We start from the raw sequence: 19089 nt of genomic DNA on the forward strand, positions 1-19089 counted from the left end.
TGTTATTGTGGGGAAAGATTTAGCATAAAATAGAACGCGTTTTGAGATTGTCGATCTGCTATTTTCTGCGAAAGCTTTCCCCACGATATGGATGCTTGGGTTTAAGTGGTTAAACGACTGTAATGGCAGTCTGGCATGTTTAATCCAATAACTATGGCTCACAGTATACTTGACATTTTGCCAGCAATTTTCTAAACTTCAGTTGATATTTGAGGGAGCCACCATCCATTAATTTCAGTTCAGAAGGAAATAAAACTGGCAGAGACTTCAGATACCGTAGATAATCCAAAACAGTGAATAACATTTGAAGTTAAATTATGATTGCTTTTTAATGCATTTTAAAGCACTGATTGATTTGAAAAGTCTAGCCAAATACAGTCCCCGGGAGAAAGATTTACAAACAAAACAAACTAAATTCAAACATCCGTGACTAATTAATGGCGGAATGAGCTTTAGCTAACACTGGCTCAATTATTCAGGTAAGTTCGGTATGTTGTAATGACTTTCACCATGACTTTGACTGTGCAATAACAAAATGTAAACAAACATTAAGATTAAAGCAAAGCAATTAACAGCAAATGGCCTATGTTAATGTACGGCATGGCGTATGACCAAAGCCCCGTGAATAGACAATGACATGCATTGACCCCAATATGGTCCTTTAATCTGCTCTGCCGGTAATCAGGCGACGCAAAATGGCTCCCAAAGCCAAAATGAGTGGCAGGTAATTGAGTTGCTCTTGTCCTTAGGGGTGTGTGAACATTCAGCCCCAACAGAGAAAACATTGGGTCACAAAGTTAAACAAGAGGCCACAGTCGATTAGAATGTCATTAATAACTTCATTGTCTGCACATTCTCTAACGGGGAACTCGGCCATTAAAGGCATTTCAGTTACCATAGAAACTAGGGTAGGGGGCAGCTCTGTGGCATTTAACCACTGGCAGGGTGGTAAATAAACTGACACCGCTTCATGGCTGCTGTACCACTGGTTCTCAACGTGGGGTCCGTGGACTACCAGGGGGTCCAAATGGACGCTTACGGGTCTGTAACCTGTTCTGTCGTATTGTTCCCCATGTTTCTTCACTATATTGTCCATGTCTGACAAAAACTAACTTTTCAGTATTACCCGTATTGCCTCCAAGACTTCCTACACCCACATTTTCTGATATGAACAATAAAGCCATCACACGTTTAGCACTCACATATAGCAAATGACACTGATCATCCCCTACTGTACATCTTCACTTCAGACTCATGCCAGATACAGAACTTTGAAATGGCAAAATGATTGTTTTAGTAGGAGTTTTGTCCCTTCAGCCATTGCTGCACTAAACACACTGCCTCGCTGATATGATGGTTTTGTGTATGTATTGTCTTAGTGTTATGTTGTTGTGTGCTATGTCGTTTTGTGCCATTATGATTATGTGTTTTTCTGTTGGAACAGACTGTGAAGATGAATATCCGTGAGGGAACAATAAAGACAATTATTATTATTATTATTATTATTAACTATGAGAGTGTACAAATGGGAACAAATGGAGCTGTAACTGTTACACAAGAACAGGAAACGGGAATGCCACCTCCTGGACTACAGTTATGCACAGAGCCGATTCCATCGTGTTTGCTATATTCCTCATGGAGTTGTATTATTATTTTTTATTTTGAATGAAAACCTAATAATAAATGATATCACCATTAAGCTGTGCCCCACAGGAGAGCCAACAGGTAGGGAAGAGCAATACAGACACTCTGTGCCCGTCTCTGGCATCTTGTCTGTAAACCAATGGTTCTCGGCACGCAGCGACGCGCTGTGAGCTTGTAGATCTGCTATTTTTGAATGGCCAACATATAAGTGGATAAAGTCGTTAAAGGAAATAGGCCATGGCATGCAGTTGCTCAATCTCGATTAAAATTCACATCTACACCTGCTAGTTTAAAACTTTGTCATCAATATTATCTACTTTCCGTATAGTTGCATTGAAGTCAAGTGTCAGCTGAAAAACTGCGCCGCCTCCAAAGTGCTCTCAAGTGCTCCCGTGATGATGGCTGTTTTAGAAGAGCGCCTTGCATTTTCATCTGGGGAAAAGGCCTTGGTGGACACAACAACCCCATAAGTGCTGCATATTTTAATGGCTCTGGAGGGCAGGAATTAGGAGGAATATGGCACGGACACTTGCCGTAAAGCACTTAAGCCCTGAGGCAGGGTGTTGCTAAGCTTCCATCATATTTAACTACATGGAAAAGGAAGGAAACTATGGATCGTAACTAAATGAACCCCTAGTGTCCCCACTGTGGGGCAACAATTCCAAAAAATAGCAGACCTACAAGCTCACAACATATCGTTGGGAGCTTGTAGATCGGCTATTTTAGATTTGGCTATTAGAGATCGGCTATCTAATAGCCAACAGGGAAAAAGGAGGGGGCTAAGTACAGACCCCTTAGGGGGCTCCAGTCCACGAACTACAGTATATAAGGTGGCTAAACATGTTTAACATGTTTCCATATTAACAAGCAGAGACTGTCATCACTAGAGTAGTAGCCTAATAGTAATGTCACATGAATGTGTGTGTGTGTGTGTGTGTGTGTGTGTGTGTGTGTGTGTGTGTGTGTGTGTGTGTGTGTGTGTGTGTGTGTGTGTGTGTGTGTGTGTGTGTGTGTGTGTGTGTGTGTGTGTGTGTGTGTGTGTGTGTGTGTGTGTGTGTGTGTGTGTGTGTGAGAGAGAGAGAGAATAATTCCTGTCTGAATGGTGGCCCCCTGTCTCAGACTGTGAAAAGGCCTGCTCCAGGGCACTCGGCCCCTGGGACAGAGAAACCGTGGCTAATGAGGAGTCAGTTTACCGTCTTTGTATGGATGGAGGAAGCCAAAGATTCTCAGGCCATAGTTCTTCCACTTGGGAGCTACCGCCAGCTTCTTCAGCGTCGTTCTGGTCTGCAACACAATACAACACAACAAAGATGTCACCAACTCACACTGTTACAACCACTGGTGGAAAGTAGCTAAATACATTTACTCAAGTACTGTACTTAAGCACAGCTTTGAGGTACTTTTACTTTACTAGAGTATAGGCTATGTCTGTTTTTCGACCTTATACTTACTGTACACTCCACTACATCTCAGAGGCAAACGTTGTAGGTTATTACGAAGCATGCGTCAACCAATTCAACCCTATTTAATACTTTGTCTATTTGAAAATAGCAGAGCTTGTAGAAAAAGTTTGACAGATTTGATAAAAGGTGAGCACTTTTACTTTAGTACCATGCCAATACTTTTGTATTTTCCCCCCAAGTAAAACATTTGAATACAGGCCTTTTTTTATATTGTGCTAGTGCTACTTTTACTTAACTGATTCACTGCCAAGGACGACTTTTACGACTTTTTTTTTCAAAGGCCCACACTGCCAAGGACGACTTTAACGACTTTTTGTTTTTTAATCGTTTTATAAAAGATCGCGCTGTTCTCTGTCACCCGAGTGATCAGTTTCACTTTCCACTCATCCGGATCCGGAAATAACGTCATCCGAAGATTTCCGCCTACGTCCACTTCCTGTTTAACTTTTTCATTCAAACTTAGAGTCGACTTATTTTGCCCTGGATTACACGAGACAAGAAAAGACAAGAGAAGGGAACGTCGCGGTTGTAATGTTTGTTCTCTGGGCGAAGCACACGGATACTGATTGTGTTTACCAATGGCCGGATGAGTGATAATAATGGATCTAAGTTTTCTGTGGCCAGTTGAAAAGGTACGAAAAGTGTGCATTTTTGACTAGAGATGGTATATTCACACAGAGGCGTACGCTCATTGGGGCCAACGAGGCCATGGCCCGGTCTGTGTGAACCCATGCTTGCAACTGTGTAGGGGCAAGATCCGCCAGGGGGAAAAAACAAAAAAATCTACATAACAACATTAGAAGCCCCTCACCCTTTAAGTCACCTTTGTTTTCAAATGGGGCTCATTTGCATTTGGCCGAATTGGGGGGAGGGGGGGGGGGTTAAGATTCTGGCCCGGTCAACGTTAGAATTCACCATACGCCAGTGTATTCACATGCTGCTGCAAGAGAAGGGGCCATCGCGGTTGGATTTTTTTTCTCTGGGCGAGGCACACGGATACCATGTGTGTTTACAAACGATTGGACAAGCGATCATAACGGATATACATTTTCTGTGGCCAGTTGAAAAGGTATACAAAACGAAAATTGCTGGCACTGGGCAAAAGCAGCCAGAAATAAGTCAGTGACAGTGAATGAGTTAAGCAAAAAATAGAAAGAAAAAGTTCTTCCTACACTGGTTAGACCACATCCCCAGGCGAACCCAAACACAGGCAGGTAAAAGACAGGCATTTACTTCAGTTGAAAAAGTAGCTTGACTGGACATTTTCCATAGGAAAATCAATGACAGCTTTGCTGGAATGGGAATACTATAGATTTCAGGCTATGAACAAAAACAAAACAAAACAAACATCCCACAAGGGGGGATAAACAAACGGTGAGATTCCGTTATTGGCGTGTTGTGTATAATACTCACATGAGGATACAGGGGGAAGTGCAGGTTCTTTCTGAGTTGGGATACAGAGGAGCCACACCAGTCCTCAAACACGTGAAGGTTGGCCTGGCCTTTATACTGCCAACACACAAACACACACAAGAAATATGAATGCATTTCATTTCAGAAACTCGAGGGTGGGGGGTGGGGGGGTGGTAAAGTAGCTGCCCACCAACGCGGAGTCTACGGGTTCAAAACCACTGCGGTGCATCCGGCTTTGTTGAGTTTTTATAGTATAGTTTTTTGATTACTTTTGATGCAGTAATGGTCTTTTTTCATTTATATTCCTCTTTTTTTTTGGTATTAAAAAAGGTCTAAAAAGTCCTTAAATTGTCACTTTACTGTCATCTGGGGACCCCCCAAAAAATCATGTGGGGACCCCCCTATGGGTCCCGACCCACAGGTTGAGAACCAATGGTCTATATACGAACACAATTGGCCCGCGTTTGGGGGAGGGAAGCCGGGGCAGGAAGGGTGATATTTGTCACTGTATACTCCTCCTACAGGCTGGGGTCAGCACCTGTCAGCAGGGAGTGTTGGGCGGGAGGAGTAGGATGGAGGCTCCGCTGTATACGTCCTCCCGGTGGGGGCTCCTCACTGGCAGGTGAGCCAGTAGGGTGCAACAGAAGTGACAACACACATAAATGTGTGTGGGGAGGAATTAATTGGCATAACGACTACATTGGGGAGGAAAAAGGGTAAAAAAAAAAAAAAACTGACAACAACAAAGAAACTTTTTCCAAAATGCTCGCCTACAATGAGATGCCAGGTTGAAAGTGACTAATGAATGGCCGTGGATTGAGATGCACTTATCACCCATCTGCAAAGAGAAACGGTGGAGAAAATTGGCAAAAGAACAGAATGTGAGGCTAAATGCAAACGCTAGCAAGTGGCAACCGCCATCTCCTGCGGCCCCAAATGACACCCCCCAGTTAATGCATAGAGCGGTGTTCCCCCTACCATTAAATAGGGGGATATCGCAATGTCACAAAAAAACACAGTCATTGGGTTCCCTGCTGGGTTTTTTTTACGGCTGAACAGGCAGTTTGCTTTTTCTCCACCGTAGGCAGGGAAGGAAAGGTGTTGTTGTAGAATCAGCCGCGTAACATCTGAAGACATCAGCGAAAGTAACACACACACACACACACAGAGTGGTTTGTCCCCACCGCCGTGGAAAGAAGAGAGCTGTGACAGTGAATTCAGAGGGAACGGAAGGGAAGGGAAGGGTGGAGTGTGACGAGGCTGACATTTGTCTGAATTACACAGGGAAAACACAGGACGAAGCAAGGACAGATGGTGAGACAGCACTACCCCGGGGGAGCTGTTTCCACGCACGCGCACACATTTGTATTCTTGTCGTTGCTGTCGGGCAGAAACCTCTTATCTCCACATTTTAACTTTTTGTGTTTTTTCGTAAATTAACGCCCTATACTTGATCATACTACAGCGTCACACAAAAGCATCAAAAGTAGCAGATCTACAAGCTCAAAATGCGGCGCGGCATATAGATCTGTTACTTTTGCTATTTTTGAATTTGAATCCTGAAAAAAAAACAGTTTTTGGACATAATGAGGTTTCCACCCGACAGAGACGTTATATTTGTGAGGACAAACATTTTATGAATGCCATTTTTTTTTAAAGAGTCATTTTTAAACGCTAAGCCTACAACCCCAAATAGTCAATCTACAAGCTCACAACACGTAGTTCTTGCTATGCGTTCTGAGCTTGTAGATGTGCTATTTTTGGTGCAACAACACCGAAAAATGGTCCTCAATGTGTATATTTATAAAATTCTACTATAATTGAGGGGACATTTGGCCCTCACAAGTAAGGCAATGTATAAGTACACACACACACACACACACACACACACACACACACACACACACACACACACACACACACCCCTGCAATGACTTGCATATCAAAATTCACCAACTCAAGAATAGTGTACTTTTAGACATACACACGCACGCACGCACACACACACACAAAATGTAGACAAACAGACTAGCATTCACATCACGCGCACACATTTGTCAGACTGTGTGATGTGCACAGCGGGGGGGAGAAAAGCAAGAATACACTTCAGGTGGTTGTCATGATGCACGACCTGAGGACCAACACAGTGTGTGTGTGTGTGTGTGTGTGTGTGTGTGTGTGTGTGTGTGTGTGTGTGTGTGTGGGCCGGTATAGGCAATTTGGCGCCCTAGGCAATATTTTTCCTGGCGCCCCCCCCCCCCCCCCCTTTAAAAATAAGAGCACCTCAGTCTCTTTTAAACAGAAAGTAATTCAGAGGACAGGAGCCTATCCTAAGTCTGCCAGCGCCGCGCCACCGTTTTCTGCCAGCCTTTTCAGTGTACAAGTACAAATGGAACCTGCGCACTATACAAGAGAGGACCAAGATGGCGGCACACTCCAGTATTCATTTTGATTCATTTTGATGTAGTTTTAGTCTTTTGAATAAAATTCCATTTAGTTTTAGTCATATTTTAGTCATCTGATATGTTTTACATTTAGTCTCGTTTTAGTTGACTAAATATTATACAAACAAAATCTACAGTTGATTTAGTCGACTAAAATGTATGTTGGTAGGCCTTAATGGCGTCGTAATGCCTAATTTATGCTTAGCTGTGTGCCGAAACTAGCCGATTTACGTCTGCGACGTGTTGTGAGCTAGTAGATCGGCTATTTTCGGAGCGTGACACCCACACGCAGCCAAGCATAAAATGACTTGTTTAAAGGCCAGTCGGACAGTCCACACCAATGCAACTCCTTGCAAGGAGTAGCAAGGGGTTGCATCACAAATCTTTGGTGTGTACTGGCCTTTAGTTCAGTCATCATAGCTTAGTTTTTATTTTGTTTTCGTCAATGAAAAAAGAAAATATTTTGTCATAGTTTTAGGCAACAAAATAAACGCTAGCACACTCAACACTATGCTGCAGAACCGACTTCTTCTTAAAAAGCAGTAGAAACAGTCATAAAGAAGTCATAAAAGTAACTACATGTAATAACAAACACTCCAGCTTCAACCAAACATAAAATTGAGCCCATTTTCCTTCAACCACTACCATGAAATCCCCATCTCTTTCTCAAAGAAAGAAGCTGCTGAAAACATTAAGGCTACACTGAAGCCATTAAAGTGCAGGGGTCTACTATTGAGAAGACTTTGATGACCTGAAGGTTACTGTTCACTTCATTTCTGCTGACTTCCATAGGATCTGAAAGGGAAGGTGAATCACACTGAGGAAAAAATGTTGAACCTTGAGAACAACGTGCTGCATGGAGACGTTACGCTCAGCGTTGCCATGTCTGCTCAGTGCTTATTAAGTTGCTTGTAAATATTGGCAGTAGCGGGTTGCGTTTTTTTGGGGGCTTGTTTCTAAAGTGTAGTTGCTTATTGTCCTTCCTAAATTTTGTTTAAACCATTGGTTCTCAAACATGCTCCTGTCAAGGACCCCCAAATGTATTTGTCCGCGGAACCCCATCTGAAAAATATTGTTTGCCATGGACCCCTGTACAAGATTAGTGTTGTTAAAATGTTTCAAAAATATTCCACATAAAAAAAATAACATTAAATATATATATTTTTTTTAAATAGTCGAGCTACAACCTCACAACGCGTCGCATGGCGACACGTTGTGAGGTTGCAGATTGGCTATTTTTAAATAGCCTATGGATATAGATTTAAAGTTCTCATGTGGCCTAGTCGCTTTTTTGGGGATCGTTTTCATAGACCTGGTTGCTTATTTCTCTCGCAAGATCTGGCAGCACTGGTCACGCTACTATAAAAAAGGTGGAATCTGCACGTCCAGGGTCTACCTCGGTGGCCTCCAACCTTTTTTTCCTTGGAGCTGCAACGTGTTGTAAATGGTAAATGGTGCATTTATATTCTGCCTTTATCCAAAGCACTTTACAATGTACATTACATTCACCCATTCACACACCGACGGCGGAGGAAACCACGCAAGGTCAAAGTTTTGTGCATTATTGTCAAAAAAGTACACATTTTCTTCAATTTTCTACAAGAGTGAAAAAAGTCGATCTACAAGCTCACAATTTTTGCCGTTACATTTTTGTGTTTTTTTGTTTGTTTGTTTTTAAGCTATTTCACAACAGGGCAGGCATCATAGCCAGAGGCTGCATGTGGCTGTTTGGGGGCGTTAGTATTGTTGGAATATTTTGCGAAGCCCTGCTCTATGAGGCACTATCACAACATTATTTGGAAGTTTGCAAAGCGATCAGAGTTCCTCAAGGGTAAGACATTTGTGGTTCTAAGAAGACCTCTCTGCTGAGGTCGGATTCTGAGGGCGGATTCTGTCCACCACCTGCGGCCACAATTTGAAAAGGCACAAACAGAGGGGAAGACTGCATATCGCCTCTGTCGGGTTGAAACCTCTTATCTCCATGTTCTAACTTTTTGTGTTTTTTGAGACCTGGGACGCATCTATGTAATTTTTTTATTTGAGCTAAAAAAAGCATTATTTTACACTTTGGCTATTAAAAAGCGCCGAGTGCTGCACTACGAGCTTGTAGATCTGCTATTTTTTTTAAATCATGAAAATGTGCAAATCTTTGAATATATATATTCTTTTAGATCCGCAAGCTCGAAACGCGGCGCAAAGAAACACGGCGCAAAGAAATGCATTTCGAGCTTGTAGATCTGCTACTTTTGACGTTTTTAAAAGTAACAGTTTTGGACATACGAGGTTTGCACACGATAGAGACGATATATGAGTGTATTGGTCGGATGGGTGATTCTGGACAACCACCTATACGACAACTCGACACCAGGCACCTCGGGTCATCTGTGATACAGTATGTGCGCCGAGTTTGAAGTCGGTCGGCGCACGCACACACACACACACACACAGATTTTGTGCATTTAGGTACGATGATTATTTCCCAATCATAACAATTTGGGGAAGAAGCAATGCTTTTATTCCACACCTTTATAAAAGCTTAAAAACTTTCTTTCTATTGTGCATGAAAACGTTATCTAAACGCTGGCTTTAACACTTATTTCCTAATGCTTGAGGTTTGAGGGACAACACTAAGCAAAAGACTTTACAGCTCTGTGCTAAAAGCTACAGTACAATGCAGGCTTTAGTTGTTGTACAATAAACCATCCCACTTTTATCACACAAACAAACACAGTGGATCTGAAGACTGAAATGGGCATTTTGTTTTGTTGGTTGTCTCATTCAATGATCAATTAGTTTTGGTGGGCAACATTTATGGATACAACAACAAACAGGAAAATGAAAATAAACTCTTTGTTGGACACATTTGATAATAATATAGCACTTTGTGTGCTAGACTAGACAGATGGCTTAGTAAAAACGCTAACGGCAACGCCAATATGATACACTTCACGAATGAAACAAACCTGCATGTTGGAGATTTAAGAGTAAAATAATTCACATTTTAGAAGAAGTCAACAATATATATTGAAGATGCTATTAGAAAGCTGGAATGCATCAAGTCGGTACAGACATGCCGACCTGGGAGTTGTATAATAAATGTTCAAAGGAATTATCCCCCCCTTTTTACTTTGAGTTTATTCAGAGAATATTAACAATGAAAAGCTCCCTCCATCCCATCCTTGACACAGGGATTAATTAATCAAATCCCTAAACCGCAATAACACATTTCATTGCTAAATAATTGGCAACCGATTAGTCTCCTCAATAATGACTATACAATTATTGCTATGTGTGTTTTTTTTCGAAACTCAGTGACATCATTGAGGATGAAACACAATGTGGTTTCATGACTGGCAGACACATAATCAACAACATAAGGCTGGTGCTTGACATTTCTTTATTATTCAAGGCTATAGTGCCTGATGAAAGCTTTGTCCTTTTCTTAGATTTATATAAACAGCGATTTATGTTTAAAACACTTTGATGTATTTGGTTATGTAGATCTGTTTAAAAAAGAAAATATATTAAAAGGCTCTGTACACCAATGGAAATATCTCTATCAAACCTTTGTGTGAACAGCAATGTTTTGTGTCTCTCTATTGCTAGCAGGACTCTGTCAATTACCGATTTAGCAGATGGCAAGACTGTATTCCTAAACCATAAGGGATGCAAGACTATTCACATTGGCCCTCTGATCTCAGAATACAGCAAAAATGTAAGCTTCTTCCAGTTAAAAATGTCCAATATAATAACTTCCTGTTGATCCTGTAATATTCATTTTATGGCGTGGCTCTGCAGGGAGGCTACAGCCTTCTATAAGCGGGTCTGTCTGTCTGTCTGTCTGTCTGTCTGTCTGTCTGTCTGTCTGGAGCTAATCTCGCAAATGATCTCAGTGGACAGCGACAACAGCAAACATCAACTTTTGTATAGAAACCTGTCCCAAAAATATGACTACAGAACTGGAGCTTACAGTGCAGCAGAGTCAAACCTGGCTTCACTTTGACCTTGTTTCATTCAATAGAGAAAAGAAAAGCAGCAGCGCTCAGTGTCTCCTTAAAGGACAGGGTGCTGCTGCTGCTGCGTTTCCATTGTCCCCCCACCCTCCCCCCCGGGCGCCACGGGCTGTCAAATCATCCAATCGGGGGAGTGATATCCCCCCAACGCAGTGACCTGTAATGCAAAAACACAGCCGCAAACACCGTCCGCGGCCCTTTCATCACACAAAATTACAAGGGTGAGAGAGAGAGAGAGAGAGAGACAGAGAGAGAGAGAGAGAGAGAGAGAGAGAGAGAGAGAGAGGGGGGAAGAGAAAGTCCTTCCAGGGCATGGTAAACAACACCAATTGGCCTTGATTCATTCATACACTCAAGTGTGATTTATTTTATTTTTTTGCCGTGGCGGTATCGCCGAAAATAGCCGATCTAGTCTATGCAGATCGGCTATTTTCGGCGCCACCGACACGGCAGGCAACCGAGTATTAAACCGGGCATAATGGATGTCATGTTCTGTCAACATCAGCAGGGCTTTCTCGCAGACAGTCAGACCTGACCCCTGAAGGGGTCCTTTTATCCTTTTATCCAGGCAATGTAATGGTCAACTAAGCATCCTACACAGCGCCAGAGGTGCAGCAATTATGGACCCATGAATTAACCATGAGAGATCTCTGGTCCAAACATTACAGTTCTATTGCGTCAGGCAGTGTGGGTATAAAAAGTACAGTTTTGAGTTACTTTTGACTTTACTTGAGTATTTCAATTCTTTCAACACTTATACTTCTATTCCACCACATCTCAGAGGCAAATATTGTACTTTTACCACTACAGTTATTTGACAACTTTAGTTACTTTGCAGATTTAGATTATTATTACAAAACCTACTGTACATTAACCACCTGAGACCTATTTTATACTTCAGCTATTCAAAAATAGCTGATCTGCAAGGTCACAACGTGTCGCGATATATGATGCTTGTGGATCGGCAATTTTCGAATAAGTTTGAAAAATGTGTAAGCGGTTGAGTACATTTACTTTGTTACTCCAAGCATATTTTGGTGGCAATACTTTTGTACTTTTACTTTTTTACATTTTTAATACAGGATTTTTACTTGTATCAGAGTATTTCTATTTTGTTTGTTTGATTGATTGATTGATTGATTGAATATGTTATTAGTCAAAAATATAAAAAGCACGGAGGTACAGTAAAACACTTACAGTAGGCATTGTTACTTTTTACTTAGGTAAGAAAAAATCCCATTACTTCTTCCACCATTGGTCCTATGCGTCAGGCGATCACATTGCTATCCTTGCATTTATTCCGTTGTGCGTAGGTGTGCGTGTTTTTGGGCAAGCGTTTGTTTATGCTGACTTTGTGCTTTGCCCTGTGTGAGTTCATCGGGCAAACAGGGAAAGTATGGGGAAAAAAGCTGAAAAGAGTGGTAGAGAGAGAAAGGTGATAGTGGAGAAAACAGACTGACAAATGAGAAAAAAGGATGAGTATAGGGAAAAGGCCAGGGAGTGAGAGAGATGGATGGATGGTGGAAAAGCAGAGCCAGAAAAAGAAGAAAAAGAAGGACTTTCAGAGGTTAGAGGCAGTGTTGGAAGAAGTACTCCGTTGTTTTTAACTTAAGTATCAAGTAACACAACATAGAAATAGTTGCTGTTGGGCAGAAACTTCTTATCGATTCTCTTGTGTTTGTTTGTAAATTAACGCCCTACTTGATCATACTACTACAGCGTCCCGCAAAATCATAAGTAGCAGATCCACAAGCTCGAAACGTGGCGCGAAGCGACACGTTTTGAGGTTGTAGATCTTCTACCTTTGCTATTTTTGAATTTTAATCCTGTTTTGGACATATGAGGTTTCCACCCGACAGACGAAATACTATGTTACAGGTAAAAGTCCTATATTCAAAATGTTACTTGAGTGCAAGTACAAAAGTATTGGCCTCAACATAATACTTAGCAATATCAAAGCAAAAGTACTCAACTTTTGTCACAACTGGTTCGAAAATAGGCCAGCTCTACAAGCAAGTACGTACAGTACTTGAGTACATTTTCACTTAGTTACTTCCTGCCACTGGTTAGAGGGCAGTGTGTAAATAAGTCTTATGTAAAGCTTTTAATAGATTTCCTGTGTGCTTTCAAAAGCAGACCTTTCCACGGCCTAAACCCCCCCTCGCCCCCTGTTCCTGTCAAATAGAAATAAGCAGCTTTTAAAAGTCTCTCTTATAAAAAGGAACATATTCCGTACAACTCTGTGCAGGACGTGTACAGGTTGCAACAGAGGACATTTTCTAGTGGCTTGGGGTGCTAGATTATAATTGGGTTTATTTTAGGTTGACAGCCCACAGTGAAAGCGCTCTGAAATGTTCTCTCACCTTTCCAGACTTCATTTGGTGTCCCCGGACACCCCCCCCCCTCACCTCACAAAGTCCCACATAACAAGCAAAATGGCCGCAGCACGTGTGAATATGGACAATTATGTCGCTTTGCTTACTCAGTGTGGTTATATACAGAGACCATAATGCCTTGCAGCTCTCCATAATATCGCTTGCCGGGACTCTAGTGTTCGTAGCACATTCTTGAAACAAATGAAACCATACAGACCCATTATAGGGGTCTGTTTGTACACTGTCAGAGTTAAAGGGACAGTTCACCCAAAAGATGTATTTTTTTCTATAGATTACTCACCCCATGGAGCCTTGAATTCATGGACGTTTTTTAGTTTTTGTCGCATTCCTAAGCCAATAATTTGATGAAAAAAGTCAATGGAGACTCTTTGAGTCTCCTACTCCATGGGGTGATAATCTATAGGAAAAAAAGTCATTTTGGGGGTGAACTATCCCTTTAAATTAGAAGTTACAGTGTAGATTGGCGTCCCAAAGGAGGAGAAAAATTGTTCCATTTGTACACTCTCAGAGATACAAACCGTAAGCAGTGTTGATTTTGACAAGAAATTCTTAGTCTTTAGTCCTTTGAATAATATTCAATTTAGTTTTTGTCACATTTTATTCACCGGAAATGTTTTAGTTTTAGTCTAGCTTTAGTTCACTAAATATCAATACAAAAAATTATGTTGGTAGGCCTTGATGGCGTCGTAATGCCTGATTTATACTTATACAAAATAGCCGATCTACAAGCTGGCGTTGTGAGTCTGTAGATCGGCTATTTTCGGCTAAGCACAAAATGACTGGTCTTAGTTCTACAGGATCTCCTCTCCACTAGTCCCCTCCCTAACATTTTAGTTTTTATTTGTTGACGAAAGTGTCAATATATTTAATCATAGCTTAGTTTGTCATGTGACAAAAGATAGTCGACGAAAACAATTTCGTCATGGTTTTAGGCGACATAATTTGGTCCCCCGGTGGGCCCCGGAACCAGACGTTGAGAAACAGTGGCCTATATAAAAGCGTCTCCCTCCTCGTCCTCACAGCCTTCAGCATCACTGTCTCCTGTCTCCATCTCTTCCTGTCTCTCTGTCCTCTCCGTCTCTCTTTCTTCGTCCTTCCATCTCTATCGGTAGCTGTCTGTTTCTCCTCCATGCATCTTTAGAACGCCAGAGCTCAGCTGTCACTTGCAGGTTCTCTCTCTCTCTCTCTCTCTCTCTCTCTCTCTCTCTCTCTCTCTCTCTCCTCTCTCTCTCTCTCTCTCTCTCTCTCTCTCTCTCTCTCTCTCTCTCTCTCATCTCTCTCTCTCTCTCTCTCTCTCTCTCTCTCTCTCTCTCTCTCTCTCTCTCTCTCTCTCTCTCTCTCTCTCTCTCTCTCTGCTCAGCGGGTTGAGAGAAAGTGTGTGTGTACTTTTATTACTATACTTTTGAGGCCAAATATCGTACATAGTAGAAGAATTCAAGACATATAAATAGAGTTAAGGTAGCTCTCCACCAAATAGACTACTACAGATTACTACAGACTGGCAATCAAATGAAGTTACTGAATGCACCTGAGAGCAGACACAGACAGACGGCTACTATGGTGCTAAAAATAGCCTACGGCTTGATGTCTTTTTCAACAACAAGCCCGCTGCTATCCAGAGGTCGTCGCCTCGTCGGCTTTCGACGCTTCCCTACAACTTGCAACCGGACACAACAGTGTACCCACCGCCCATTCAACAGCAGATTGTCGGCAACAGATGCTTTCCAACACTTACCGCCGACGATGGCGGTGCGTCGGAGAGCTACCTTTAGTCTTACAATAAGGAAAAGATTCAGGTTGAGGTTAGGGTTAAGACTAAGGAGTGTGTCTTCACATGTAGTGAGGGCGTACATGCCTGTGTGCGGGGCGTAGGTAAGATTGCTTTTCTGTGCTGTGGTGGTGTGTGTGTGTCTTTCCATCAGATATCATGTGACCACCTGTATTCAAAACCCAATAGTTCTTCCCTACGAGAAACCAGACATCTAACCCGTGCAACCAAAGGTTCACTGATCTGCAAAAGTAGCAGATCTACAAGCTCTTGTGTATCAGCTACTTTTGATGCTTTTGTGTGACGCTGTTGTAAGATCAAGTAGGGCGTTAATATACGAAAAAACACAAAAAGTTAGAATATGGAGATAAGAGGTTTCTGCCCGACAACAACGATCTTCTCTCTCTCTCTTTTTTCAACCTCCTATCTCACTGTCCAGAGACACACAGAGACAGTGTGGCGCTGTTGTGGTGCCATGGCCAGCCTGAAAGACGCTGAGAGGGGGGGGGGGGGGGGCTCGGGTAACAGCCTATCAAAGCGCTGACAAAACGGAGGTGCCCTGGCTGCCTTCCTCTACTTATACCCCCCGACCGCAACCCACCCCACACCACCCCCTCAGTGAGGATCCCAGGGCAAAAAAAAAGGGAGATGTACTGTATGACACCGGTGGTTCTGCGGGAGAGTTTGAGGCGTCATTCGATGCCGACGTGTGCGTTTAACGAGAGGCGGGCTGTCGGACTCGGTCAGGGTCAAATAAGTTCTACAGGATAGGTTAAGGCTCTCTGCCAGCCAGGCGGGCAACTTGCGGAGATCCCCCGGCCAAAGACGAGGAAGTGGTGTGTGTGGCTGGCAGCTCGTTTCAGCAGCTACCACCACATTTCAACAATCAAGAATCAATTGGGCACTGTGGATGGAAATGGAGCTTTTAGCTAAATCCGGCATGTTTACATGAGATCGTGTTCAGCTGATTGAAGTCACGTTCATGTATTGAATGTCCACTAATGTGCATCTAAATAAACACATAAAGTACTTTGCGTTTCAATTTTTTCTTTACACCACAAGAACCCTATCGTCCCTTGGCTTTTCTGGGCATGTCACCATAGGTGAACATCCTGCAAAAATAGCTCATCTAACAATCTTACAACGCGTTGTAAGCTTGTAGATCTGCAATTTTCGGTGAAGAGATTTGGTGTTAAGGGAAAAAAGAAGGGGATTATAGACCCCTGGGGGACCCCGGTCAACAAACTACATGGTTTAAGTGGGTAATCACCCTCCTCTATTTAACAAGGACAGTGGGCAATTATGAACTGCCCCAGAGGACATTTAGCAGGCAGCTAACTTTCATTGCAAGGTTTAGGGTCACTGGATAGTTGGCACAGGTTCCCAAGCACATGTCCTACAGAAAACTACAAACTGCCGTGGTTCAGTTTAATCTACGATTTCATATACAGTAATAATATGTACTGTAATATGAGCTACATGCACAGTAAAATCCTCAGTGTTCATTTATCCATTTGTGACTGTGAGAGTGTACAGGTATAACGTGGTAACAGTGTAGTGCAGTGGCTCTCATCGTGGGGTTCAGGGACCCCCAGGGGTCCTAGAGGGGATTCCAGGGAACCTCAGCTAAATCACTGATAGTTTAATCTTCACCATTATTACCTTACAAGTGAATGCAAGTAGAGAACATACAAGAATGGCTATTTTGTCTGTACTTATAAAGTGATTTTGGACCTTCTCTAAAACACCCTGGGCAACTCTCTACACGTCCTAGACTCTTCTCCCTCCTGTTTAGACAGATGCTAGGTTTACCTGGTATCCCAGTTTCTCTGAGGTACTACATTGTTCTCTTTGCACTCTACTTATGTGACTATTATTCACCAGAACATTTCCTGAACAGGGTTCATACCATTTACTCTGATCTAGCTGGATAAGAGCATCGGCTAAATGCCTACGTTGAAATTGTAACTGGACCAAATGACACTCAATATCAGACCAAATCATGTATAACAATGAACACGTCCTTAGATTTGGGGTCGCAGATACACACATCTTATTAAATGGGGGCCATGTGGTCCAATGCATGTCAAATTACGGGTCCTTGATATTAAAAAGGTTCAGAATCACTGGTGTAGTGCATAGTAAAATACTTTCTGTGCCTTGAGCCTGTTGAGTCACGTATTGAAGTGACCATGGCTTTGTCCTTCATGCTTTCCTTCTCTCTCTCGTGTTCCTCTCTCTCTCTCTCTCTCTCTCTCTCACACAGCAGTGATTCCCCCCAGGGACTGTCCTATATATAGCCTTAAGCTACAACATGGACCTTTCGTAGCAGCGGAGTGCACTGACCTCCGACTACGGTTGAGTGGAGTAGAGGGGAGATGGAGAGGAGGAGGAGGAGGAGGGTGGAGAGGAAGATGAAGTTATTGTTATCGGTTGAACGTTGAATTGGTGACGCACGAGGAAAACCAAACAGAAGGAGAACAGCAGAAGGTCAGCGAAAGAGTGAGAGTGAACACAGGTATGTGTGCACTAACGGAGACTGTACATCCTAACAGGCCACTACAACATGCACACACGCACGCACTAATACACACTACTGCTCGTGCACCTACAGTATCTCTTTCAGACTATACATTGTTTAGTTATTATGCCTCTGCTACAAAGTCAACACACACTCACACACAAACTATTACTGTCTCTCTCTCTTAACCCATTGATACCTGGAACGCATCTGTGTCACTTTTAGATTTCTTTAGGCTATTCAAAAATAGCAGATATACAAGCTCATAGCGCGGCACCGAGTGCCGCGCTACGAGCTTGTATATCTGCTATTTTTGAAAAATCTCGAAAATATTTTTTTTAGATTTTTTTCAAAAAACTGTTAGGATTTAGAAGACATTTCTAGAATCTTCTCAGGTCTTAATGGGTTAAGACCACACAATGTTTACCACTCATAGCCATTAGCATCGCCCCCACCACCACCTCCCTCTCCCCCTCCCCTCCTCACTCCCTCTCCATCTGGATGTGCTATCAGGCCAAGTGCAGATCGCTCTCTTCCTCTTCCTCCTCCTCCTCCACCCCCCCCCCCCCCGGGAGTGTTGTGTGTGTCTTTGTGCAGAGATCTGGTGCATCATTCTGGGTTCCTGCTGGTCGGCTTGGCACTGACAAATGGCCGCCCCGCGCTCCCACTGACGAGCAGCCGCCGCCGAGTGACACCGCCAATCCCTGCAGGACGCCAGGCCATGGAGACGTGACGTCCCTGGCAAACACACATCTGAGTACAATGTAACAGTACAATACACACTGCACACTTCACTTCACTTCAGTGGTGTAAAGTATAAGTACATTTACTCAAGTACAATTTTGAGGTACTTTTACTTTACTTGAGTATTTCAATTTCTGCTGCTTCACTACATCTCAGAGGCAAATATTGTATTTTTGACTACAATTATTTCAAAACTTTTGTTACTTGTTACTTACGCAAGCAACTTGCAACGGGAATGGTTTTCGAGATACTCAAGGAACCAGTGCCCAAACTGCCCATGTACCTGTCAAACTACTTCAAAAGAGTGGGAGACGCCAGAGGGAGCCTCATTCCTCCTGGATTCGGCACAAACATGGGAATGAATTAATTCTAATATTATGCCACCAAAATGTGGAATGCCCTACCAACAGCCATCTAAATGTGCAACTCCATACCCTCATTCAAAACCAACATAAAAGAGCACCTGTCTGCATTTTGTAATTGGACCTAGACAGTCTTCTAGCTTGCCAAAAGAAATGTTTTTCTGTAAATATACTTTTATTGCTCCTAGCATTGACAATCTCTTGTATAGTATTGTATGTCTTTATATGTCTTGATGAATTGAATACATAAGACCACAATGGAAGCAAGCATTATTGTATAACTGTACCTCTGTACCTTTTGCAAACTATTAATAAAGTATT

General features: G+C 42.6%; 1 protein-coding gene across 1 annotated transcript in view; it reads right to left on the reverse strand.

Annotated features, from left to right (window-relative positions):
* The window catches only part of b4galnt4a (beta-1,4-N-acetyl-galactosaminyl transferase 4a), a 350679-nt gene that overhangs the window by 129384 nt on the left and 202206 nt on the right, over positions 1 to 19089 (reverse strand). The window contains exons 4-5 of the mRNA XM_080438341.1: positions 4521 to 4616; positions 2838 to 2928 (exon numbers count right to left, since the gene is read on the reverse strand). Coding sequence (XP_080294467.1) covers positions 2838 to 2928; positions 4521 to 4616 — 187 coding nt within the window. The remainder of the gene's footprint in view (positions 1 to 2837; positions 2929 to 4520; positions 4617 to 19089) is intronic.

This window comes from Gymnoscopelus braueri (genome assembly GCF_963280865.1).
Source record: "Gymnoscopelus braueri genome assembly, chromosome: 9".
In the NCBI taxonomy this organism is placed as follows: Eukaryota; Metazoa; Chordata; class Actinopteri; order Myctophiformes; family Myctophidae; genus Gymnoscopelus; species Gymnoscopelus braueri.